Source organism: Chiroxiphia lanceolata, chromosome 1 (assembly GCF_009829145.1).
Source record: "Chiroxiphia lanceolata isolate bChiLan1 chromosome 1, bChiLan1.pri, whole genome shotgun sequence".
Taxonomy (NCBI): domain Eukaryota; kingdom Metazoa; phylum Chordata; class Aves; order Passeriformes; family Pipridae; genus Chiroxiphia; species Chiroxiphia lanceolata.
Genome location: NC_045637.1, coordinates 128104731 through 128132242, shown reverse-complemented (window position 1 = coordinate 128132242; position 27512 = coordinate 128104731). Strand labels below are relative to the sequence as shown.

Sequence of the window (27512 nt, the reverse complement as noted above, 5' to 3'; positions counted from 1 at the left end):
GGATCTTTTCACTACTACCTATGTGCCAGTCTTTGTGATCACTCGGTGCTGATTCTGATCATTGCTCAACAAACATAAATAAAATTCACATATTTAAAATCCAGGCTACGCTGAACAGTTTTGCTGCACCTGCACCTTTGTAAATTAACCTAGGTTGTATTAACTATCAAAGTCAGAATAAAAAGAGTACTTTTTAAGAAGAAGCATAAGAAAGTGGAATAATTTTTTTAGTAACCTAGGTTTTCACTTCTGTGGTATGCTTGTCAGGAGTTTAAATTTTTGTCTCCAGTAAAACTACAAAAGTGTATCGAAAATCTATTGCCTTCACCTATATGGAAAAGCAAGAAGTACGTGAATGTATGCTTATTTAAATTATCTGGCTCTGTGTTTCCCTCAAAATGAGTCCCTTTGACACACTGTAAAAATAAAAAAGACAATCTAAATTTTGTTTCTAATTTTAAAAGAGTTTCTACTTTGTTACATAGATTCATCCAAGTAACTTATTATTTGAATCATCTACTAAAATAGGGTTCTGATTGCTTCTTACACTTTTACCAAGGGTTCCTTTCAGGGAAAAGGTTAAAAAGTGCTCTGCTACCTATTTTTTTTTTTACAGTCACCTGAATTCTGTCAAATACACTGCACACTTTCATCAATGATGTTACCTTTGTCTGCAAATAGTGGTGTACAGATATTCTGTTTTGCTGCTTCCATACGTTACAGCTTTCACTTTTCAGCTAAATTTCATCTTAACATAAAAGTATGAAATGCTTAACAATTTTAAAGAAGAACTAACACATGCATCTGATCCCTGTATATTGAAGGGATTTAACTTTTCTGTCAGTAATAAATGTGAGTAAACATTTTCTAAGAACTCTTTGGTGGCTATGTCTCCTGGCTCCCGGTGCTGCACAAGGCATTTTATCAGTTGGACCCTGGCACATCTGATGTTAGAACCACCTTATGTACAGAAAATATTTGTTCTACAGCCCACAACCCTCCCCTCCCTGGTAATCAAAACCAAAACAAAACCCATTGTAGAAAGCATGAGAAATCATCAAAGAATAGATATTAGCCCATGTCTAAAACCTTTTTCTTTTTTTCTTTTATATTCCAGCTATGTCTTCTCTTTGCATTTGCTGCAGAAGGACCATTTGTATGAATGAAAATCATTTACGAGTGAGGACTTGCAGGGCAAAACCAAAGTCCTGCTATGAATAAAGATGTTAATGGGGTAACACAAGTTACATGTAATGGGGCATCAGATAAACCATTTGCCGTGTTTAAATTTAGTAGAAAACAAGAAAACCATGTATTTGAAACAGAAACGGTAACATTAAGCAGAATAATAAAAAATAGCAGCATTAACTGAAACGAGCAAAATAAAATCTCCTCTTTTAAACAGCTTCAGGTACCAGGAGTAATGTAGAATAAGCGTTTAATAATTTTTCTATATTTAAAAAAACACAACTCCGTCTAAAAATTTGCTTCTGTAGATGGAGAAATTACTTTGACATTACAAAGACAGTTGAGAATTCACAATCAAATGAGAGCCTGCAAGGGTATGCGACCTTACCTTCACCTGCGTACGCCAGAATGGAGCGGGCACGCATCTGCTTCCCTTCTGTGGTTTTGCCGGAGCAGGTGTGTGAGCAGGAGGACCATGCAGACCACATGCTGAGCACACAGTCCTTTGGGCACGGAGCTTCACAGGCAACCGGGATTGGGTAGATAGCATCTCGACACAGCTGTCTGTCAACCTCTTCTCCTGGGAAAAAAAGGCCGGTAGCAGTCCATCATTTGTTAAATTAACTTAAAATGAGCAATCTAGTCCAGATGGACACACAAATAAATTAGATTCTGTTCTTCTATATAAACAAAGTAAATAGATTTTTTATTAAAATTACTTGTCTCCTCTGCCTCGATTCTGAGAGAACTTGCTTAAATCTAGTTTAATTTGATATTCTGATGAAGTGAATGCCAGCCTAGGCGGTCTTGAGGCTTTCATTTTGTAATACTTGATTTCACAGAAAATCCAAATGTGAGTAACAGAGTATATAACATACCTATGGAAAACTGTGTACATGGAAACACATGTTGTAATGACCTAGTTTTCTTCCATGTTTGTGGGAGAAGGAGAAAAACAGCCTAACTTCCAGCTTAGCCAGTTTTGTAACCCATAATTCATCCTTTGAATTGCAGCTATCCATCAAAATATGAAAAGCTGCAGTAAACTGCAGTCAGAGTGTCATTTGGTTAGAAAGATCTTCATTTGTTAGCAAACCAGCAACACATCACTCTTTGTGTCATGGAAGTATAAAACGATCTATGCGTTTGTATTATGTCACATCAAGGCACACATTTCATTATAATAAAAAGATCCAGGCTGGTATAAATTGTTCAATGAAATATTAGCTATTAGCAGGTTTCCTTTTGTTTTCAATAAGAAAAATGGTGACAGCACTGTGTCTAAGATCTGTCTGAACAGCACCCTAATCATAAAATGGATAGTTTTGTGAAGTGACATGATTTCTTGATCAAATAATTTAATATTCATTAAGTGAGGAATGAATGAGGGACCACATATTCTGATGTCAAAAAGTCTCATGATAAATCTTTGTGTTGGAGCAGATGATGGAAAAAATTAACTAAGAAGGGAGAGGTTTGGGTTCACTTTTTAGAATTCTAGCTTTGTTATTTTACAAACCAATTAGAGTGCTTGCAAGGAAAAGCACAAGGATTGAGCAGTAGCCCAATCATAATGCCAGTTTCAAGGAACTGTAAAAAAAGTTGCATCTAAGAGCACACTGGAGTTCTGAGACCCTGATAACCACCTGCAATCAAGGCATGGAAAGAGCCAGTTCATTTGTAAAAATTTTAAAAAAAATTTTCTAAAAAGGATAAAATTTCAAAGCATCTGAATGCCTTTTGTGCTATATGATCCTTGCTGTACTAGGGTATAAAACCTCCTGTTGAGTTATGTTTTGCCTTCTGAAATACTGTTGAAACATACTTGATCTTGCCAGGACTGAACAGGAGTGTCTAGAGCATGCACTTTCTAAGATCCATCATGTCAATCCCTTTGTTCTAATAGCCAATGTCAACAAAATAAAGTCTTGTCACGATCTGCAAATGAACATAAGTCTTCAATCCAACAAAACATTTGTTAGGTATATTAATTACTCTATAACTGAATCATAAATGCATCAGCCACTGTTAATAATTATCAGCTGGATTCTGAAAGCTAATTCAGTGAGAACTGTGCATACTGCAAATGAAGTCAAAGCTCTATAAACACCAATTTACCCAAGTCTCAAATTAGGCTTTATTGCTTAATAGAATAATAATAATAAAATGATACAAACACTAATCTAAACAGAAACTACTTTTTTTGTCATTCAAGATTTACAGTCTTAGAGTCTCTCAAATAAGAATCTCTGCTAAACTGAGTTCCTGAAACTAGGAGGTTCTTTAGTACTTGTCATATTGTGAGTCCCAGAGCTATTAATGACCAAATTCTTTATGAAAGAGGAAAAGATGAGGGCCATCCATCCAATATTAACCAGAGCCAAATATTTTATTCATACAGAATATTTAGGCACAACAGAACTGCAAACATCAATCTTCCTTGGCTCTGAAAACCAGGGGAAATCTGCAGCTCATGTTTTTAAAATAACCTGAAGTAGTCATAGTCGTCTGAATTATAAAGACCTTTGAGATCAAGTCAGTCTCAACAGCTGTATTTTCCCATATTAAAAATAAAAATTTGAGCCTTGCCAAAGGCTTCATAGCTCTCCCACATCAAGTTCTGCTTCCCTCACTGGACTCAGTCTGCATCAATTGCTCCTTCTTTTGTATCACAGGTCACCACACTCTGACACTAGTGTAGGATAGATTCCTTTCTGCTTCCTCAGAACAGAATGTGTTTGGGTTGAAAGACAAGAGACAGAGGAAGGGACTGCAAACATCCTTTCCAAAGAAGAGGAAAAAAAAGCTAGAAAAGGGGCTAACCCTACTCTCAAATTGTTCCATTTCTAGGTAAGACTCAAATGAGGTAAACTGCCAGGATACTTTCCCGCTGGCTACTATTACAGTAAAGTGTAAACAAATGATACTATATTGAGCTTATTTATAACCTGCTAGCTGTTAATTTTAAACTCAAACTAAATTTGGGGCCATAATGAGAAATTCCGTCAAACTAGTTTCAGTCTGAGTTTATATTTCAAACAAAACTAAACCTTGGCCCTCTCTCAGAATCAAACCCTTCTTTTCTCCTTTGCTTTTACAGAGAAAATATTCTAGAGATACGGATCTTACATGTTGGCATTTCATTTTTGTCAACTGTCCAATTCTCATCTGATGAATTCAACAGCATAGAAATGTAGTTGGAAGGAAGGTTTATAATGGGTACTTCTTATCTTCAGTGAAATATTTTTTTTGACTAAATTGTTTCTGACATTTCACTAATGATTTTATGAACAACTTGACCTTTTTTGCCTTCCTCTTTAAAGTGCATAGTGGAGTCAACTACCAGGAACCACTCAACCCTAAGCTGGGAACAATGCCAGTGTAAAGGCTAAAACTACTCAGAAAACGTCCCATTTGAAAACGTTTGCCATATGTGTGGAAGCAAGTCCAGAGAAGGGCCAAGAAGGTGATCGGAGAGTAGGAGCATGTTTTCTATGAGGAATGGCTGAGAAAATTGAGGTTGTTCAGCCTGGATAAGAGAAGGCTGTAGTGAGACATTGTAGCACCTTCCAGTATTTAAAAAGGGCCGACAAAAAAGCTGGAGAGGGGCTTTTTACAAAAGCATGTAGTGATAGGACAAGGGGGAATGGCTTTAAACTGAAGCAGGGTAGGTTTAGATTAGATAAAAGAAAGACATTTTTTACTGTGAAAGTGGTGAGGCACTGGAACAGGTTGACCAGAGAAGCTGCGGATGTCCCACCCCTAGAAGTCCAGGGCAGGGCTGGAACTAGATGAACTTTATCCCTTCCAACCCAAACCATTCTATCATCCTATGATTCTGTTTGAATGTTTTGGGTATAAATTTATGTTGCACAAGACTTGAAGACAGAACTCCAAAAACATGACTGAAAGGCCTCTGCCCTGGGTTATTTATACTTTAAATGACAGAATGACAAAAAGTAAAAAGCAAAAAGATGAAAACAGCATATGACATTTCTGTCAAGAGAACTCTTCACCATTTGTTCTTTAAAACCTGGTATCTAGCAGTAGTCCATATTCAGAAACAATGTCTATGTTGTTGAATGATGCACAGATGCACATTTTGGACTAAAATCTCCAAACTGCACTTAAGGGAGTGACTGTATGTAGAAATGGCAGGAAGCAAAAGAGGTTTCATTTTTCAAGAACTTAAAATGTCAAAAATTGTTTAAACCTTTGCTGAGATTTTTTTTACAGATTTATACTAGTGAGGAGTGCTGAGCTAGCATTCCTCAAACCGGATCCTCAAACTCAAATGCTGGATCCAGCTAGACAATCAGCAAAACGAGTCACTGCATTAAAACCTCCTTGTGGCCGCCTTTTTGCCATGAAGACCTCCTGTATGTGTGCACACAGGAGAGCCGCTATTGAACTACTGAACAATTTAATTGCTTTAAAACAAACAAATACAGAACACCAACCAAACGAAAACCTCCAAACCTCCTACCGAATAGGCAAAGTTTTACAGATCAGAGAGGGAACTTGTGAATAGCATTCCAGAGGAACTGGCTGATAAGTATCAGACTATATTGATATCACCAGTTTTGTTTTATCATATTCACAAAGCTAATGTGGTATCTGTGAAAATTTGGTCTAGATGCTAATGGTCAGTCTAGACCACAGAAGACCCATTTTCTGAGGTTAGTGCAGTTGAATCACGTCATTCCTTTGTGGTTTTGGTCACTCATGTAAAATGTGCCCGATATTTAAATTTCTTGTAAAATGATTCAAGAAAGTTCCAATGGAAGCATTCTTAGAGTTGGTATCACTAGAGAGACATGGCAAAGAAATGTTCTTCCTTATGTGTATTATTTAACATGTGCTTCAGCGCACAATAAAAAATTGCTGTGAAATTCTAACCTGTAGTAAATGAAAAGGCAAGTGTTTAAAAAAGGAATTTTTTTTTTTCAAAGCCTTAAAATAAGCACTAAAATTGCTGCAAGATTCAATGAAGCACAGAGAACAATTTAAAAAAATTCAACATAAAATAAAACTGTTGCTGGAGTTCTATGCAATAAGACAACGAGCTTGGTCTCACTTCTGCACCAGGAAACCAGCTATTGTTTCTGAAAGTCTGAACTCTAAACCAATATAAACTCTGTAAAAAATTGACAATAACATCACAGTAAATGGGATTAAATCAAGAGAGTGCTTTCAACATTAATATTGAACATTATTTTTAATATGTCTATGTAATCAGTAAAAGACAGGAATATCATACTGGTGTTAAAGTAATCTTACAGTTATATTTTAGAGTTCATAAAAGAATTAATGATGGCAACTGAGATCAAATGCTAAAATTGCAACTTCAGATTCTGAATTGCTTAGTACAATGTGTCCAATTTACTATTCTTCAACTCTAAGAAAAGAAAAGTCTCACTTAGGTCAGTACCTTTTTTTTGTGGTTCCTAGCACCCACACACAATAGTCTGATTTTAAGTACAACAAACCACAGAGAATCATTGAAGTGTTTTTAAAACTGCACATTTAAAATGAGGACATAAAGATACAAAGTATGGAAAAGACTAACAGCTCACAGCACAATCTACATGTACTGGTTATACATATTAAGGTATGTACTGTGTTGCATGTATGTGACTACATCAGTTATAGGCATCAGTTTCTCAGCTGATGCCTCTCTTAGCAGTTTTCTTGTCTTGCCATTGAAGCTGAAAAGGAGGCACATGCTGTATCATCCACTGGAAAACTGCTGGGCACCTAAAATACTTGGAAAAGCACCCCAGAGCTCAATTTTTAAAGTGCTCAATGTTTGTGGGTGAAGAAGGCTTGGACATTATTCAACTGCCTTCAGTAATGCCTCTAAGCTTGGAGCCTGCAGGAGAAAAATGCAGTTAGTTCACACAATAACAAAATCTGTGAGCTGTGCTGATTGCCACTGACTGTTTCCTTCCTTTCCTGTGTAGAAAAATAATCAACAGGAAAGTCTTGAACTGTCTCCGCTGTGGGTTGCAAAGGCTGAAATGGCTGAGACTGTTCTTTATCTTGAACATGCAGCTTCCCACATACATTCTTCCCACATGAGGTCCTATGTATGTCCTCACACATTCCCTTGTCAGTCTCAAAATGTGTTGAATGACCTCCTCAGTCTGACTGAGGAGCCAAAGCTGCCCATCAAGAACAAAATATGCATATTTATACTCAAAACTTAGTAAAACCAGGACTGCGCTATGTGCTCAGTCCTGTTCTTCATATGGAAATAACTTTAATCACTTCCTGCAGATGAAGTTAATAAAACATATCCTTCTCCACTAAAAAGTTTGTGATACAATGTTAATTTGTTTTGCATTATTCCTGTAGAGATATACAACGATAGCTTGACTAGAAGAAGGGAAAATATGGAGATTTTTGTTTGTTTGTTTCTTAATTTTCTTACAATTTTAAAGTACCTAAATCAGGGCAGAAAAACAGAAAGAAAATCTGACTGCCTCAAAGTTACAGGAATGCTATGACTATACCGTAACAGTATAGACAGAGTATTAGTGAATTTAACTGTCATTATTCTAAATAAAATAAAATAAAAAAGCAACTTCAAGAAAATCACTAAATAAGAAAACTTACAAACTTATTCAAATGTGAAATTCCATACTAGATTTTAAATAGTAACAACCTTGTCTATGCATTGGATGATTAGTCTAATGCAAGATGGAAGTTCTTCATATTACAGAACAGGTATTAAATTTATCCAAAACCCCACTATTTTCACATGCTAGGACACCTTAATATCTACAATTGAGCAGACGTTAATCAATCATCAGGATAGACTAAAATTATGGTTTAAATTTCTAATACTTTTGCATTTTTTTCAAATCACTAATTGATTACCTCTCCCCAAAATTCACCACAAAAGGAAAAATCCTGCCTGCCTAGCATAAATTGCATGTAAGTTAATGTCACAGCAAATTAACTTTTCCTTCCAAACCTCGGTGCTCCAGCAGTAGTGTGGATTTTTCTTTCTAAAATGATCAGAAGAGGTAGAGAACTATGTTATGCACTGTGCATAAGAAAAAGTGGGGGCCCATAATACTTTCATTCAAATTTTGTCCTTTTGTATAATCAGACACTTGCAATGTGTCTTCCTCAAACCTTATCATAGTTCTACTTTATCAGAATTGCTGATTGGAAATTCAGTCTCTTACCATGACTTGTTCCTTTTTTTTTTTTCTTTTTTTTTTGGCCGTTCTGTTTTGGTTTTTGTTTGGTTTTCCTTATACAGGAGGAACTCTCTGAGGAATGTTATCTTTGTCAGAGAATGTCTCTAACTAAAATGCGTACACAACTGTGAAAGGCTGACCCAGATTTTTCAGTAGGGAGAATTTAGAAGTTAATCTCTGAAAACCTAATCAAATAAGCCACAGAAAGGGGAAACAATAATATTTACAAGCAATTCATCATTTACCATCTAGTTTAGCTCAACAATCTTAAGAGTATTTGGAGGGAAAAAAAAGCAGCACATACAGCAGTACCTGACTGACAGAACAATCAGTTCAATACCTGCATGTAGCACATACTTTGACAGACAATAGGAAACTTTCTGTGTTCTATTAATCCCACTAGCCTTCATATCATCTTGATGGTATTTATTCATATCTGCTCCCAAGTCTGTCAATGTAAGCTTTAATGTTACTAAAATGGTAATGCCTTTGAAAACCACAGTAACCTTAGTAATTATTTTCTGTTACGGTTCCTGAGTGACCAGCTGTCAAAAATATCTCTTTATAAGGTAGGTTGATAAATTCTCAATATTTGAAATAATTTTAACCTCTCTAATTGAACATAAAGCCACATTAACTACAATTTATGACCTTAATATATTCTACTTCATTGACTCCTACATTTTTCAACAAACACAACGTGAAAAGATGGTGTATTTTCCCCTCATATTATTCTTATCAAGTGAAGTTTCTGTATTCATTTCTAATGCTTAGGTGCCTAGCTGGTAGCTCCAAGTGTTAAACCAGTTGCTGATTCCCAAATCACAAGCCTTTCTCTCAATTGCTTTCGCTAAGTAGTATTTGCATTTAATTAAGTAAATCTTAATTAGCTGATGGTTAATATTCTTGAAGTCTTTTTCTTCTAAGAAGCCTAAGTACAAATGGCAGTGATTTCAATGAAGACAAATACACTGGTTACATCTGTTCGTTATGTAAAAATGACAGAAAGTTGGTTTAATAGTTTAATGATATGAAAACATTATAGGATTGCAAATTGTTTGTGTGTGCAAGTTTACCGTGATTTTAGTTTCAATGCAATATCAAACAGTCTATTTCTTACTAGAAGAAAAATGGTAAACTTGATACTTTGGCCACTTACTCAAAAAAACTATCATGAATCTCAGAAACACGTGGATGTATTTATTTTTTTAAAATAAAAATAGAAAGCACTTAGACCTTCCTCTTATTTACATTTTTACCATGACAACACACATAAATCAGTGACATAGAGAAAGGGTCACTGACTACTCTCCTTTCACTATGCAAATACTGGAAGATATGAATACCTTTTAAAATACTTTTATAATACCAAATTTTAAAATGTGGTTTTGGCTTTTTGTTTTTTTAAGCAAACATTTGTAATGACAAATGATTGATAATGACAGGAACTAATAACATACAAAACAAAAACAGCTGGAGCTTAGAAACCCACCATATCCAGTGTTTTTCCAATCAAAGATAACAGCATGTCAACACACTTAAAAAAAAAATCATGATCTTTTTAAGGTTTCTATTCCTTAATGACATGAAACAACACATTTTACAAGGAATAACTTCTTGTTGATGGCTATGTGCAATTTTCTTCTTTCTTATGGGAAAAGAGATTTTGATGAGTGGGATGACAGTGGCTTCAAGAACTCCCACAGTCATGGAGAAATCTAATTTCAACAATAACACTTTAACACTTCTGCTCCTTCTCTGTAACCTAACCAGTAGATGCTACTGCTACAGCTCAGTTATAGCTTACAGAGTAGCATTTGTTTGCTCACCTATCCCACAACACAGCATATTGCCAGCTGTGTAAAAGAATGCAAAAGCAGGTAACCCCCTGCAAGTAGTTTATAGGAAAGCTAAAAGGTGTGAAGGCTATTCTGCTACAGAGGTAAGACAGTTCTAGCTACAAGTTTCTTCCCTGTCTTTAAGCTCATCCAAAGTTTCAGTCAAGTAAATTTCAAGAAAAGTAAGGCACTGCTAAAAAATCCTTAATGCATCAGGTAAAGCTTTGCACCATATACAAAACAGTTACAGGAATGACCAAAACCAAAATAACACTTCATACCTTGAAATAATGACAACAACAAAGGGACAACTCTGACGCAAAAATTAAGAACCTATTTTAAAGATGAATATTTGCTGCTATAATTGCTTCTGATGGGAAACATCTTTGCATAGTCTTTGGATGTAACTCAAAATAATGGTTAAAAATAATGAACTAACATCTTCAGATACAATATTAATGCTTCCAGTAATCCCATTTCCATATCTGGCAATAGCAGAACATTTGTACCTCCATTTATATTGGAGTCATCTATCAGGATTCCAGTCATGTAGATACAGCCTAAATTTCACAGAAGCAAATAAAAACAGGTAAAAAAATAGTATTTCTTTACTCAAATAATTTTTTTAATGTAAAATGCAGTGTCATCTGGACAGATTAAACAGTATGAAAAAAATAGTCCATAACTATGTTAACACAGAAACATACAGAAATCGGGAGCATTTGGTCGGGGAAATTAATTCTGTTAAAGGGTAATCTTCTTACTTGTGTTTGCATTCTTCACTCAGTGAGAATGAGAAAAGTGAAAAACAGCTGTTCTCTTTTAGTCAACTTAATATTTTGTGGTATCCACTTCGAAAATTTACCTCTTACTTCTTTATCCCCTCTCTAAATTTTCACTATTCTTTTCTAGATTTACTGAGGTTGAAAACTAAAATTACATATTTTCACTTGGAAAATATAGAAACAGGTTTTCCAATTCTACTTGTACTTATTTACATAATTTTCTAAGTAGTAAGGGTGATGCCAGCCACAGTATCTGTTCCCCCAAGCACACAGCAGTCACCTGACTACCAGTGAGGGTACCAGTTAAATAAATAATAAATAAATAAACAAATAAATGTACATGAGGCAAGTTCCTTCACTATACACACAAAGGCACACTGATGGTATCTTACAGCACTATGACTTAAAAAGTAACACAGTCTTTTTATCTCTGACACAACCCTGTGAGTTACTGAGTGCATATTTTGTATTACGCATCAAAGGCTATTGGAAAATTCTTCTTACAGATGATACCTTCTTTGATTCTTCACTGCTTCAGATACAATTGAATATTCACCAGCATGAAAGAGGCTGTATCTGAATTATTAGTGATAAAGTGAGTATGACTAAAAAAAACCTATTATAAATAGGAATACTGAAGAATTAATCCAAACTAATTAAAATCAGACTTTGAAGGAGATTAGTTAAACTGTATTAACATTTTATGTTAATAAATAGCCCATTTTGTACGGCTATCCTTATTCGGAATGAAAGAGAAAATTCTTGACAAAGAGAATTAAGGCCACTTTAACTCTTAATAAGAGGATTCACAGACACATTTAGTATAGTTTAATTATTTTTGCCATTAGTTTGGATCGACTTTTCAAAGTGTCTCCATGCATGTAAGACAAAACAAAAACTGAGACATGATATGCCTTTAGCTGAAAATCTCCTATACTTTTTACTTGATGTCATAGCAGACTTGTACCACAGGGATAGAAGTCTAGTATTTCTAATAAAGAGCACAGTGGAGTACCCATACAGTGCTTGACAAAAGGAATAAAATTTTCCTACTGCTTGACAGGTATTTGAAGCATTTTCATGGTTCATTTGCTAATGTAGTCTTACTGAGAATGATAAGGAACAGAGAATACAAGTGTATTGATCATAACCAAGCACAGTTGCCTTCTAGTGTCAAATAAGCCAATCAAATGTCATCTTGATATGAAAGAAAAAATAAGTTTGATGACACGTAACAGTCCCATTGAGAATAAAATCAATATTAGTCACGGGACCAAGTGGGATCAATATGTCAGACCAATAGGCCATTTTAGGAGGACAGGGAAAGGAGGAGAAAAGTGCTGACAGAGCTATAAGGAAACAAAAAGACTCTGAATCTGAAGGATGAGATCACTTAAAAATTCACTCTACATTTCTAAAAACACTTGTCCAAAGCACCAAGTCACATTAAAAGTATAGCTGATTCCAAGTTCAACTGGGCTGTCTCGTAAACTTTTCCCAATCAAGCCCCAATTCATATAGTGAAAAAATAATATAAAAATATGACTTAAAAAATTTAAAAATACTTTATTTGTTTGTAAAATGTTACAGAAACTCTACCGGGTTTAAAAGTGAAGAAAAATCCTTTCACAGACTTTAGAAATACTGGTACTGTTATTTGAATATTGTTAACCACAGGATTTTAATTACATGGATTTGAAAATGCAACATGCACGTATTTTATTGCAATATGTCTTTTTCATTATTTAGAAAACAAGACATTTTTCACTGGCAATTGTGATACTATTTTTTCACTGCTGAGTATTCTCATAAAATTTTAAAATTCATCTGATATAGACAAGTAGAGTGTTGTAGCCTTTTAAAAGGTTTCACAAGCATTTTATTGTAACTGCTATTTTAGGCATTTCCCCCTCACCTCCAATAAGCTCAAAATTAAGTGGAGAAGTAGTTTGGGAAGGGCAATGGAATGTCAATCCAACCAGTTCGATCAGAAAAGATAATTCTGATGTGCTCATCCGAACTACATTAATATTCAGGGATATAAGTCAGGAATAGAAGCATAAAAAGGAAATAATAGACAAGACTAGAAAAACAGTAGCATGAAAACAATGTGACAGTTCCACTAATGTCAGTAGAATGAAAGTGCTCACCACAATCTTTTCAAAAACTCCCTACACTGAGGTACTAATCTGCATATTTTCAGCAGTTACCTTAAATGGCCTGGTTTTTCAAGAAACACCAAAACTTTCACAAACTTCAGGCTTCTCATTTTCTGCATAAATATGAGCTTTGGTGAATAAATTTATATATTTAAGCTAAAAGGTTCAAGAAGTTGCATCATAAATTGATTCATAAGTACTCCAGCACTGCAGTTTCAACACTATTTTCCTAGAATTTGCCCAACATTTTAATGATATGCTTCTCTCTAATGCAAAAGCTTAATCCACAGCTGAAAAAAAATGACTAATGGTATGCACCTGACAGAATATTAGGTGAATTTTTCAGTTTTTCAATTACTTAGTATTTCACAAATATGCAGGGAATTTGCAGCAAGTTTACAACTGTGCATTCATATATATCTGTCATACCTCTTGCCACACAAATATACATGTATCTCAAAGGGGAGTTTAAGAGAGTGAGAAAAATTATTTTATATTGGAAAAGATGATTTCAAACATTTTCTTTGCATTATTCATCCAGCTGCAGCTAGAAAAGAGTTGTCACTCTCTATGTAATCTGACAGCTCAATTAAATCACAGTTAAAACACAGGACCCAAGAGGTGTAAGAGAGATCACTGCCACTGTCATGTTTACACATTTCTGAGGAATGGTTTTAAAATTAATTTCACGGATGCTTCTGTCTGTGTCCTACTACTGGCAGATAAAATGCAGTCTTTGGAGAACATCTTTTTATGCATCTTGCAAAGAATATCTTCTCATCATTACAAGTAGAAGGCACAGCACGCCTTTAGGGAGCTCAGACACGAATTAATCTTCTCTTTTGGAAATATTTTCATAACTGATTCCAGAAGACTAAAACCAACCCATCCTTTTGACTTTTCCATTCTTCAATACTCTCAGCATATGGATTCAGAGAAAGAGATGTAAGGAAAGCAGCCAGAGGTAAATACCATTACATCTTATATATGCTAAATTAAGGAAATATAATAACATTGTCATAACTAAATCACAAATAACAGGAGCACATTTGCAATATATAGGGACATTACAACATTCTTACTTTGTTAATAAGTTATACAAGCTAATGTCCTAAAGTCACAGAAATCAGAGATTTCACTGTAGATTTACACCTACTCAAAGAAATACATTGTTTCCTGGAAACAGGATTCCCTTTCCCTACTGGAAGGACATCACTGGTTTTCTAGAAGCCTTCTTTAATATATGAGATGCTTCTAGCTAGTGTAATTCTTCTTTCCCCCTCTTTAAATAATAATAAAATAATAAAATAATGAATAACAATAAATAAATAATAATAAACAATAATAAATAAATAAATAAATAAATAAATAAATAAATAAATAAAAGCACTAATTAAAAAAATCCATTCTGAGACCCTCAGAACAAGAGATTTAATATAGTTTTTGCTTAATATCTTTTCTCTGGAAAACACTAATGCAGCAATTTGCTATTTATAAAATAATATCAATACCAGTAAATTACGTCTAATATCAGTAAAATTAAACACAAACATCTGATAATTCCTAGGGAAAGATTTATATAGTTAATCAATAAATTACCCCCAAAATTATGTCAAGAAAGCAAACAAGAGTAAATGTCAGAATTGAAGTTGGCTTCATATAATGCAGGCTTTTTAACTGCATAATCACATGCTTATTTTTCCACTGGGTCCCTTCCTCCTTCAGTTCAGAGATTGGAAACTCCTTAATGATATTTGGTATTTTTAGTTTTATTCTCTTTGTTCAAGGCACAGGGCTGTGTTTTATTTACCACAGACTAATTCAAAGTGTTATTAAAACGAATTGGTATTTTTTGCTAAGATCTTTCTGTCATGACTATCAGACGCCCACTAATACAGTGTTATTTTCAGAACACTCAAGACGTGATGGGTTCATATTATATTTGGCTGGCTGTGGTGGGTTCACTATGGCAGAATGCCAGGTGCCCACCCAGCTGCTCTGTCCCTCCCCTTCCCAATTGGACAGGGGAGAGAGTAAGGTAGGAAAAGAAAACAACACAAATCGTGGGTTGCTATAAGACAGTTTATATTTATCCAAGCAAAAGCAAAAGCGGCGTGCATGCACACAAAGCAGAAGCCAGCAGTTAATCTCTACTTCCCATAAGCAGCGACGGTCGGCCACTTCTCTGAGAAGCAGGACTCGAGCACACAGCAGCCATCAGAGACAATGAGTGCCTCCAGTCCTGCTCCCTGCCTTAACTTTTATGTCTGGGTTGATGTCATATGGTCTGGAATATCCCCTTGGTCAGTGTGGGTCAGTTGGCCTACTTGTGTCCCCTCCCAGGATCTCGGATCTCACCCTCGATTGAAGAAGGAATGTTACAGCAGTGGCCAAAACATGGATGTGTTATCAACACACCTCTAGCTACCAATGCAGAGCATGGCACTGTGAGGGCTACCATGGGGAAATAAATTCCAGCTCAACCACACCCACCACACTGATGCTGAACAAAAGTGGAGCAAAATTAAACCCTGAAGAATGAGAAAACTAAGGCTAGCTTTATCAAAGACGTGTATTCATTACTACAAAATGCCCACTTAATCACCAAAGGAGATAGATATATCTGTATGACAAACAAGTAGTAGGTTCTGGGGGGAAAATGCCATGTCGGCACACTCAAATAATTAAGTACTTCCATTTGACACATCTGCACAAGGACCAGACAAATCATTTTAATTTCCTGATGTTTGAGGGCTTGCCTTTGCAAGCTAAAATGCTTAATTTTGACATAATATTTCTTTCCGATTTTCTACTTTAAAAGAGAAGCCAAATGAAAAATAGTACTTCTGTCATGGGTGTTACACTGATGCTGGACAACACTGCTCTGCCTGGTGACCTCATGAGGCAAAAGCAGAAGCAGACTATAATGCATTGCGTTCCAGCTCCAGAAGTTATGAATTTCCTTCTTTCTTCCCCATTCTCTGGCTTGTTATCCAGCCTTATTTTTTCTAGACATGAATCCCAGTCTGCCACCTCACTGTCCCTTTCACCCAGTCCTGCCGAATTCTCCCCAGTTGCTTGTCAAATCCTCACTTGGGCTGACCGTTAAGAGACTAAATCCCTTACGAAATTCATTCCTAATCCCTGTCATGTAGAGACATTTTATAATTTACTTGGTCTCGGTAAATTGTCCTGGAAACCAGGGTAAAATCCCACCTTTCCCCAGTTCTTAACTTCATTCTTGGTCACAACCAGTTTCTTCCTCTTGTCTTCCATCCCCCTTTTCACTGAATCCCAGGTACAAATCTATTCCTTTCCCTCTACTACTGAAACTACGGTTTCAGTTACATAGAGTCACAGACTACCGGCACCTCAAAATCTGGAACAAATCGCTGGGAACACTGGAGAAACTGGTATTCTCAGTTGTTTGCCCTGATTCCAAGTAATCATTGTGGCTGGGCATGTTTTAATTTGAAGTTTCTGAAGTATTCAGTGGAGATAGTGTTCATGCAGTGCACAGGAGTTGCAAGAATTGCAAAATGACACAGATAACATCTTAAGGCTCTGAATTGCCACTGGAACAGTTACCTTGTGAAATCAAATATTTTTGGCAGGTAAGAGTGGTTTTTCATTAATCAGTACTCAACACAAATTATGATCTGTAAGAAATGTCAGATAATGAGCTGCTTAAGGCTGGAAGTACTGAGAATAAAATTATTATTTATGCTGGCTCAACATGACTAGCTCATGACTGTGTTTTAATTGTCACCATTTATCAACACACTAGTTTCACGGCTTTGAAATTTGATAACATTTATTTAGAAAATGTACCATTAGCATGCAGGTTGTTGGAAAATATAAATAGGCCTGTGCAACCTTTTTCTCTCAGATGGAAAACTGACTCCCATCAAATCTAATGAGACAATACTGTCTTAGAACATTTTATCACAAAGATTAATAACTAGTACTGTGTAATATAATGTGTAGCATTTTTTTTTAATATATAAGTGTATTAGATGTAGCATTATGTCTTCTAAATATGTTTTGTAAAAATATTTCAAGTATTTTCTGAGTCTGTTCTAGGGAGTTAACACCTTGACATACAAATCCAAAACCAAAGTTCAATACTGGGTCTATAAATCCAGTTTTACAATCCATCCATAATTCCATAAACCCCTTTCTCTTTCTGTTTTCATAACAGCATAATTTGAAGTAACAAATTGAAATACTGTAAAGCATTAAACCGACCTTCCTAAAAAAACCCAATTTTTTTAAAATGTATCTACAATTATTCCCCTCTGAGTTGTTACCATGATGAAGCTTGGAGTCTAATCAGGACTGAGTTCCTGCATTGCAGAATGCTACTTAAATCAAAATGTATGTTTCAAAATCCCCCCTCTTAATTTACCCACAAGCAGGTATTGCAGTATCGTACTGGTTGTGCCATCAAAAACAAAAGCAAGTTACTAAGAGTATGCATAATATAAAACATGTAATTGCATTCTCTGGTACATTTTCAAAACATTTGCACTTCCCACTACATCAACTTCTATTCCTAGAAGTCCAATAAATCTTACACCAGTGCAGCCTCTCTGCAAAGGTGTTGTAGCATATTTTAGAAGTAAACAGGCCAAAACACACTGAACTCATCTGACCAGACAGTCAAGTTATGATCTACAACATGAGAAAAGGAGTTTGGTAATTAAGTTGTCCCACTCATTTTTAACTCAATTATATTATTTATGGACATTAATGTCTCTGTAGGCATTGTCCATAACAAGTGCAACTCTGTCTTCAAAAATATATGATAAATTGGAAACAAAGGTCTGTTGCACTGTCATAAGGGATAATTGTTTACTGAACTATGCGGATGAAACATAGTTATATTCTACTCATCATTTTAATTGAAATCATCACATCAAATTATAGGGCAACTGTTAAAGACATGGACAAAGAAAGTGATGTATTTAATTCATTCCATATAATTTAATCACTTCATGTTACATAAACACTAAAAGCACCCATTCTTATATGAAACTCAATAGTGACATGCCCACTCTCCTAATGTCAAGATGAGAGACTAAAAGGAATTGGTGTTACCAATTAAAAGTGACCTTTTATTGACAGAAGAATTATCAATTATCAAACTTTCTGAGATTTGAATGAGATATTTTAACCAGTACTGTGGACTAGTTTTTCCTTATATTCCTTTATATTAAATAAAGCAAATCTTGTAAAAAAATTAAAAGCCTTAAAAATCCAGTGCTCTGAAACATAAGGAGAGTGTCAATTTTAAGGTCCTTTAAACTGACTGTATTTTATTCTCAGTAAGAAATGTTTACATACACCAAACATCTGATAAACTTATTAAATATCTTTTTATGTAAGCAGAAAAATTAAAGGAAAGGATGGAAAGACTTGGTTTTAAATTTCATAGCCTACGTGTTTACAGAGATGAAAAAACTGTACATGTGACATTTGATTTAAATGCCTCAGATGGTCATCCAAAAAGCTCTCAACAGCAAAGAACAGTTTAAAGTAGTTCTGTTATGATATTAGGTAGGTAATAAATATCGGGAAATGATGACTAATGCCTATATAATCAAGTTCCTGTAAGTATAAGGCAAAGCTGAAAGTAGTCATTAACTACTGTATTTTTCTACTAATTGACTGCTGAGCATTGACCAGATTTTGATCTGGGTTTTGTTATAGGATTAACTGAATAATTCAATGTAATCGGAATTTGAATCTGGCTCTTTGTTCTTTTTAAAGAACTAAGTCGTAAAGTGACACAAAGTAGTATTTTCATTCCTAAATACTCGTCAAAAAATCCAACCAGTCTGATGGTTTCTTCATTCAATGCATATAGCCACACAATAAAAATGGCAGAAAAAGTAGGATCTTTATATTTAGGCACACCTATAAAATACTTATGCCCAGATCGATTGAATAAATGAAGACCAGCAGCTACTCATTTAGCATATATTTGATTCAAGCCATAAGTATACCGAAGGAGCCAATTCCTGAAACAGCCAAAATATTTCAAATAGAAGTTGTTGCACCAGCCACTCTTCAGTTTTCCTGAAATTTATTCTACATGTTTCATTAACTGCCTATTTTAAGAGGATATAAAGCCATAAGCAAAAAAATAATACAGAAAATAGAGATATTGATCAGGGAATAACAGAAGAAAATTTAAACTACATGAAGAAATTTTATACGATTTACTTCGAAGTCAAATTCAACAAAAGGAAGAGAATAAATATTTCAGAAATAAATATGTCTAAATCTAAAAAAACCCAATAAGGTAAATAAAACATATAGGACATTCATATGACTGAAGTACGGTGTCTTCAGCCAGTCTCAATAAATGAGAATAAACACAAAATAAATGAAACATACCCTGGAAATGTGCTCTGTTCCATTTTGGTCAGTAGAGTGCTTCAGCTCCAGACAAAGTAGCTAAACTAATTGTTTTGAAATGTATCTGAATAAAACAGACTAGTCTACCTTCTATATCTTCTAATTAACTACCGACACCACGGTTTTATCCTCTAAAATTGCAAAATGGGTAAAACCCACCCATTTACGTGAGAATATATTCATGTCAGCGGTGGTTTGGATTTACACTTCAGTCTCAGGAAGACCAGACCTGCGTCACCCACATCCATCCAGGTGCCAGAAAAGACCTTGTGGCACTCAGCTACATCGGCACGCACCTCCACCTAGACAACTTCCAGAACAATTTTGCTACTTCAAAGAGTTGTAGGAATTTACATATACCCAGAGAGTCTTGCTGTTGCCATGGCTCCGTCTTCTAAGGTGAGTTTCTCTCACAGCTGGGATAGAGAAGATGGCAGCACATCCACTCCTGCCCATCCCCTGTCAAGCTAGCTGTAACCCAACAATTAGTGAGCTTGACCAAGATCTGGAAGAAAATTGCCCTTCAAAAGAGAGATCTGTTTTATCCAGAGTAGCACATACAGTGGCACAAAGCCCAGTATACCATAAAGGTTGTAAAGCAATTTATTATTTACATATTCTTACAAAATGAGTAAGTCATTTCAGCTAACTGTGAGGATCAGAATCACACTACTGACACTACAGCCACTGCTAGTGCCTGTGCTACAGATTTCAGTCTAAAGATAAAACCAAAAATGAATGAAACAAGCATTTTGTAGGTATTTTCAGCACTAGTTAATTTTGTGGATTTTTATGTCAGAAATTAGTTTGCCCTATTTACATATGATTGGCACTACTGTGTCTGTTAACGGAGTGTGGAAGTGTCCAGCTTTCTTACTACAGACTTCAAATAATACAGAAATATTTTTGAAACTGTATTCTTCATAAATTGTCATAGCTATAGAGAAACAGAGCAAATTTATCTGTTCTAAAAACACTCTTCTGAACTGTATTAAAATGCTTATAACAGATAATATGTACATACCCGTGTGTGTGCAAGTATGCCTTGCATATATAAAAAAAGATGGATAACAATTTATTTTTAAAAAATCATTCTGTCATTATTCAAAGTTAATCTGTGGAATGGAACACTAGCAACAGATCTCTACTTACTAAAATTATGTATACAATGGAGGAATTCTGATCAGTTTCTGTCCAGTCTGGGAGTTGCCACAACTGAAAGGTGTTCTTTTCACCTAAAGGAGCTCCTTCATGAAATTCCCTGGAAAATTATTCTGAAAACGTTCTTTCCACAGTAAAAGACTGAAGTTCCTTTTATATAATAAAATACATCAAAGTTCATTATAGCCTCTGCAATGACAACCTGGGGTACTGACTGTCATATTTTTTTCAGCCTGAATGAAAATTCTGATTACTGCCATCCACTGTGGAAAGAGAATGACAATCACAGGCCTCCAGCAATGAGACAGGAGGATAATCTATTGTTTGCTATTGTCTCAAAGGCTGTAATGACTCTTATCTATACACCAAATTGAAGAGAGAAGCCCATTCCAAGAAGCCCACTCCAATTATATGAAACAATCTCACAAACACTGCTGCTTGATTCTAATTGTGAAGTAAAACATCCAGGTCAAGACACGTTATCCCAACTGATTACACTTCAAACATACAGAATGATGGAACAGTGCACAGGAGGAGAAGATGCTAATCAGTGTAGGGTTTATGTTGTTAAAGCAGTACTTTAGAGTACAATGCTTACTCTCAAATATATACCACCAGCCTTTTTCATTTTATAAAGCAGAAGCCAAGGGGAAAATAAACTTTTATTTTAATACACTTAGGTCCCATCAATCCAACCTTTCCTACCCAGGCACTTTAAGATAGGCTCATTAATAATAATAATAAAAAAGCTCTTGAGAGACTGAAGAGAATATTGTTAAGCAAAGATTGGTTCAGTTTGAGTAACATAGCAAACTTAGGTAATAATTAATGCTTTCCCCACACTATTTCTCTTCAGAGTCATTTTTACATGTAAAACTAAATGAAATTCCCTGTGTGCTATTTAGATCAAAATTATAGCAACACGTGATTATTATATAAATTATATATCCTGTTAATTGAGGCACAGTCTTTAACCGACAGTCAACGCAGTCTTCTCCAAGAAATGCTCAAAGAACACTGAATATCACAAATTTCTTGGGACGAGTAATTTAAACTATGGTGTTTAGACAACGGAAGAGTAGCATTCTCCAAACTTTATTTTACTGCAAACTACCCTGCAGATATAGGGCTTGAAGCAAAACCTGCCTGAATGCAAAGTGTTGCTCTCTTGTATTTTGCAGAGCAGAATTTAGACGCCTGCAACAAGTGTTTGGTGAAGGATACCATGGTTATTCTGTTGACTGCAGGGGTAGGATGCCAAAGTACTAGATGGGAACCACCTGGGAAGAGGTGGCAGTGGGTATTTAGAGAAGTATTTAAGAGTTGCCTACAGGTTTTTTAGGTGGTTGGTGTGCTGTGGGAGACAAAGTAAAGAGATGCTTGAGAAGAGACAGTTTGGAGAGAGAGAATGATGAGGTTGGTGGGTCCTTACTTTGCTTCTACTGCATCATGCTAATCTTTCTCAGGAGGGACCTAAGCAAAAGATACTTGGTATTACTGGTGAAGTACACAGAATATTGTTTACTAAGAGAAGGGATTCAAAGAAAAGCTGGGGCAATCCACTACACTACTCTTCATTGCTTTTGCACTCTTTCGAAAGATATTGAACATGTATCTTTGCGGGTGATTGGATCTTTGCAAAACAAGCCATAATTGCAATTTGTTTTCTCCTTTCTTTGAAACTATGCCCACAACTCTTTAAATTTTAAACACTGATAGGCATATGGTCAAAGCCTGACTTCTTCTGGGAAAGACTGGTGACATAGGCAATGTATAATGCCATATAATTCAGAAAGACAGAGAGACAAAGATTAATACTGTGAGTAAAAAAAAAAAATCACGAGTCTTCAAAGTCAAATTTGGCCAAAACCAAAGCCCATGCAGCACAGAGAGCAAATCCTGTGAGTTTTCAACAGAAAATGCCATACACTTAAAAGATATCTCAAAGTGTAGTGGTTCAATTGCATGTTCCAAATATGCAATAAGTTATAGTCAATATAAATTGCTATATTACAATTTAGTAAGCAATTAGGTAGCACATGTGAGAAAATACCCCTCCTCAAAAAAAAAAAGGGAAACCAAACGAACCAGATCTAGTAAAGCAAAACAAAAAAAAAAACCCAACACTTTCTTTTTTTTTAACGGATCAATTTTTTTTTGCTATTAAAAAAGAGAGAAAAAAATCACAGTTATTTAGGAAACACTTTCATTTATAAGGAAAAGGCCATTTTTCCTCCAAAAACATATACAAACAAGACTACCAATAGTTTCAGTGTTGATGCCAAGAAATTATTACATTGCAAAGGGAAATTTTTTGAGATAAGGACAAAAAATATAGTAGATTCAGTATTGTAATTTTAGCCTAATCTCTTTCTGAGCTGTAAAAATTGTTACCAGTTCCCTTAGGTGTATGCAGAAAAATAAAGCTTACACTCTAAATCTAAGCTTTTCAATTTAAGCCCCAAAACTCAGTTATGACCCAAATTCTTCAGCATGAAATCCCAAGATTTAAATATCTCTATAATCAGTTCTTATTACTTCTGATCAATTTAATTTCAAAATATTTTGTGCAGCTGTTAACACTCATCAGATGTATCCTCTTACTTAATCTTCTGTAGGGAGTTAGAAGCCTACTACCATACTACACTGTAGTCGGTAAAATTATTTTAATTTATATGCTGCTCTAGACTATAATATCACTAATGAATAAGGAATATTCTTGCAACAGTAATTCATAAATCTTCTGTAGATTAAAGTATTCTGTAAGCAGCTTTCAAAATTGGCTTTTATGACTATGCCATGCAAAATCTGTTTTCTCCCACAGAAGATAATTGAATAATGGAGGTATTTTTTGACCTTTTGTAGAAGCAAGACAGCTCAGACTGTCAACCCAACTCCATAACACACATCAAACCATGCTTTTTAATAAGCACATTATTATTTTTCTTCCAGCTATACTTACTGCAATGCATCTCACTTTACTCACACTTTATTTGTTTCTGGACAGAGAGGATCAGCTTTGTTAGTGGGATTACATCAGGGAGTTCAGTCACGCCACTGCAGACAGAGTTTGATCTACTGATGAACAACAGCTGTTTTCTATTAATTTTCTCAAAGTCTCTTCATTTAGCTTTGAAAACCTACAGCGTGTAGATGAAGGAGCTTGATCCTAGAGCAACCAGAGGTCTTTCCCTTCCTAACCAATACTAAAGGACATTTATTTCTATTTTAGACTTCTTAGTTTTAAGGATCAAGAAAGCTGAGAACAAAAGCTGCTACCCTTTTGGACTACATATTAGCATCTTCACTCTAGTTGGTGTGGACTGCAGGAAAATGCATCTTACCATCACTGTTGACACAGACGACAACAGGAACCTGTGTACCAGGGCCACATGGCTTTTCATTGTCGGGAATGCATTCCTCCAGCCCTGTGATTCTCCAGTCATAGCATGAGGGCTCTTCACATGGGATGGCTTCTAGCAGGTGAGGGCAGTTTCCTGTTCCTCCTGTAGGCTCATTGGTGATGCGACGTTTCCTTAGTTTAAAGCCTGAAAAGTCCATGAAAATAACAATTCAATTCTAAAATGCAAAGTGAAGCATTTTATCTATGTGTACAGATCCATCTCATTTAATAAATCTCAACTAGATTGCTGGGCTGCCATTTCTCAAATATATTGTTTGTTTTCTTCTCAGGTATCTTCCAATAGGGACAGATTACCAAATGAAATCAGCTTATAAACACTACATTCCTTCTCCAACCCCCCAAAATAAAATAGAAGAATAAAAAGACTACACTGTGAGAAAAACAAAGGCATGGAAACAAAAACAAGAAGTCCTATGGACAAATTTTCAGTAATAAACATCACAATATTCCTTTGAAAGCATTTACAAATTTCCTTAAGACTACCCAAATTCATTTTGAGATGGATAAACTGATGGGCCTTTATACATTGTGTCATCTGCCAGGTTAATGTTAGTGACCAAGAGCAACCCCCTCTCCCACTTTCAGGATGGCATGTTGAAAAAGCCAGACTACATATAATCAGAACAGCCTGACCAAATTGAATGGATTCAAAAAATAGTTTCTCATGTAATAACTTCCTATAGTTTCTATCTGATTGGAATATTTTTAACTTTGGCAATGGCTTGTTTCTTTTCACAGTCTCTTTTATATCAATATTTAGGCAGGTTAGTATTATACAGATATTGTTTATAAAATGCTACATATAACTCTTTCATTTCTATCAGAACACAAACTAAACAGGAGAGCTGTCAAACACAAGAACTGATTCTTTGAGGACATGATTCTTAATTTAATTATAATAAATATTACTTTAAAAATACATTTCCATGTATCTTTCATTGTTGTTTGTGTGAAGTTTTTTTTCCATACTGAAGAGATCAGCCAAATTATGAGCAAATGATTTAGCAAGTCTGACACAAAAGGCTGATATAATTTCAAAAATAAAGAACTCCAATGTCTACAGCAATAAAGGAGGCAAGTGATCCAGAAATATGTAGAAAGACATGCTGCTAAAAGTGGGAGTGTCAATGCAATTATAAAATAAAATGTAAAAATTTCCAGATACAAGGAAAACATTAGCAGTTGAGAAAAGTTCCCTGCTCATGTGTGCAGGAATAAAGGCTTGCATAATGTACATCCTAATATATTTCCTTTAGGTAGATGTCCAAATCAGTCTCACAAACCCAAACTTTACCCCCCAAAATGTAGCAAATCTTTCAGTGATGGAACAGGAACAGAAAAAACAGACTACTTGACAGTTATACTCAGAAGAGACTTAATCTAATAGGTTTACACACTGAATTGCTTTTTCCTTCTTGAATTGATCAAGTTTGGGTCAGAGCTCTGCAAAACAGCTTTGCAAATCTTGCATTACTGCTGCCCACACAGAAGTGTAGCTAGCAGTATACCAGAACTAAACTAACATACTAATCACAGTTGCTCCTTCAAGTGGACATATGTAGCTGCCCTTTCTTATGGCTGTTTTTAATCAAGGAACCAAGTCTGTATTCCCAGCTTTTGCCAGATAATCACATTGCAGCAATGACTAAGCCAGTTTTTCTCATTTACAGCCAGGAACCCACAGACTTCTAACATGAGGTCCCTGTCACTGTATTCTTGCTTTCCTATTTTGATGTCAGGTTACTACAATCTGTTCTGCATGGGAATAAGCTGTAAAACATGCTGAAATTGAAACCAGCACATATGTCATCAGTAAAACAATGTCACGTACCAACAATGAATGGTCCCATTTCCTTGCCAGATCATGCTTTACGGTCTAATGGTGAATCCTTAAGCTATTACTGAACTGTAAATCTTTGAGTCACTTGGACACTACATAACTCAAAGGCTGCCTCTGTCCTCTTTTCAAGACAGTGCCAGAATTGTGATATGAACACACAGACAAACTATATCCCTTTCAATCTGAGAGAAAGACTTGAAATGGGAGTCGCCCTGTAAAAACCCAGACTGATCTTGAGAGTTTAGTAAACAGGCTACATTTTTGCCAGCTTTGGTGTAACAGTAATGTTAAATATAGCCCTAATTCAATGACCTTATTTTGATGCTCAGAGGCACTGAATATACACTTCTTGGCACAAAACTTAGCATGCTTGCATAGCCAGAGGTTCCTAGTGACTTAGGAATATTAATCACCATTAAAAGGATCTGCTAAACTTTTACATACCCTTCTTGGCCTGAGGGTCATCACAGCTTTCATAGGTGCATGGTCCCCAGGCTGACCATGCTGAGGTCTCACATTCTGTAGGACAGGGAATATGGCACAGCTGGGAGGTGCTGGGAAGCGGTGCTGTACACAGTTTACGGTCCACCGGCCTCGAAGCTGTCAAAACAAAGTAAAAACATTTCTCACATGTCAGCTTTACGTGGACAGAACCATCCTTCAATCAGAAAGGCTGCTATCTCATAATTTTAAACTGAAGAAGTGACAGGAAAATGCCCACTTTGAAAAAATGCAACAGAAGTCAGTTTACTCTCTGCATGAACAGAGTCAAATCCGATTGTGTGGAGTCAGGGAGACTGTAGATATTGCAGCACCCTCTTGGACTAGTCCTTTCATTTAAGGGATAAATCATGCTACTGCAATGATTGTTCGCTGTGCACTCTGTGTTAATTGATGTCCTGTATCTTACTACTTCTTTTCTTAAGAAACTGAAAAAAAAGCTGTATAAATCCCTTTGCACTTGTGTATATATATAGTATATGATCCTATAACTTCAAAGGCCTGGTTAATTAATATTTAAAAGATTATTTTTAAGCTATAATTTGAAACAAGCTAAAATTACAAAAAAATTATTTTGTTTTTTTACTCTACAGACCATAAAATGCACACTCAGCAGTAATATTTGTGCAGTAGAAGCTTTAGTTCAAGACAGGCTTTGTTTCAAATATATATGGTTTGCATATACTATAAATATATATACGTAATATATTCAAATTAATTAAAACGGCATAAGACAATTTGTTTTTTCATTAAAGTATTATTAATCTATAAAGACACATCTGAAAGCAGATTCTTCTGCTCTTTAAAGATCAATAAGCCAGGCCAAAATCACCCTCCTCTTTACATACTTTAATCTTTGACTTCCCAGGTCATACAAATAATAGGACAACTCTAAAAGATGCCAGAGTAAGGTGCAGAACTCTAACTCAAAATGTACCATTTTATTGTAAGCAAGATTTTAATTCTCTTTCATAATTCAGGA

At 35.4% G+C, this 27512-nt stretch overlaps 1 protein-coding gene across 11 annotated transcripts in view; it reads right to left on the bottom strand.

The window, feature by feature from the left end:
* The window catches only part of THSD7A (thrombospondin type 1 domain containing 7A), a 281746-nt gene that overhangs the window by 72171 nt on the left and 182063 nt on the right, over nt 1-27512 (bottom strand). For all 11 annotated transcript variants that reach the window (XM_032686025.1, XM_032685996.1, XM_032686043.1 and 8 more), the window contains 3 exons: nt 26474-26629; nt 24110-24313; nt 1577-1768 (listed from right to left, as the gene is read on the bottom strand). In XM_032686025.1, coding sequence (XP_032541916.1) covers nt 1577-1768; nt 24110-24313; nt 26474-26629 — 552 coding nt within the window. The remainder of the gene's footprint in view (nt 1-1576; nt 1769-24109; nt 24314-26473; nt 26630-27512) is intronic.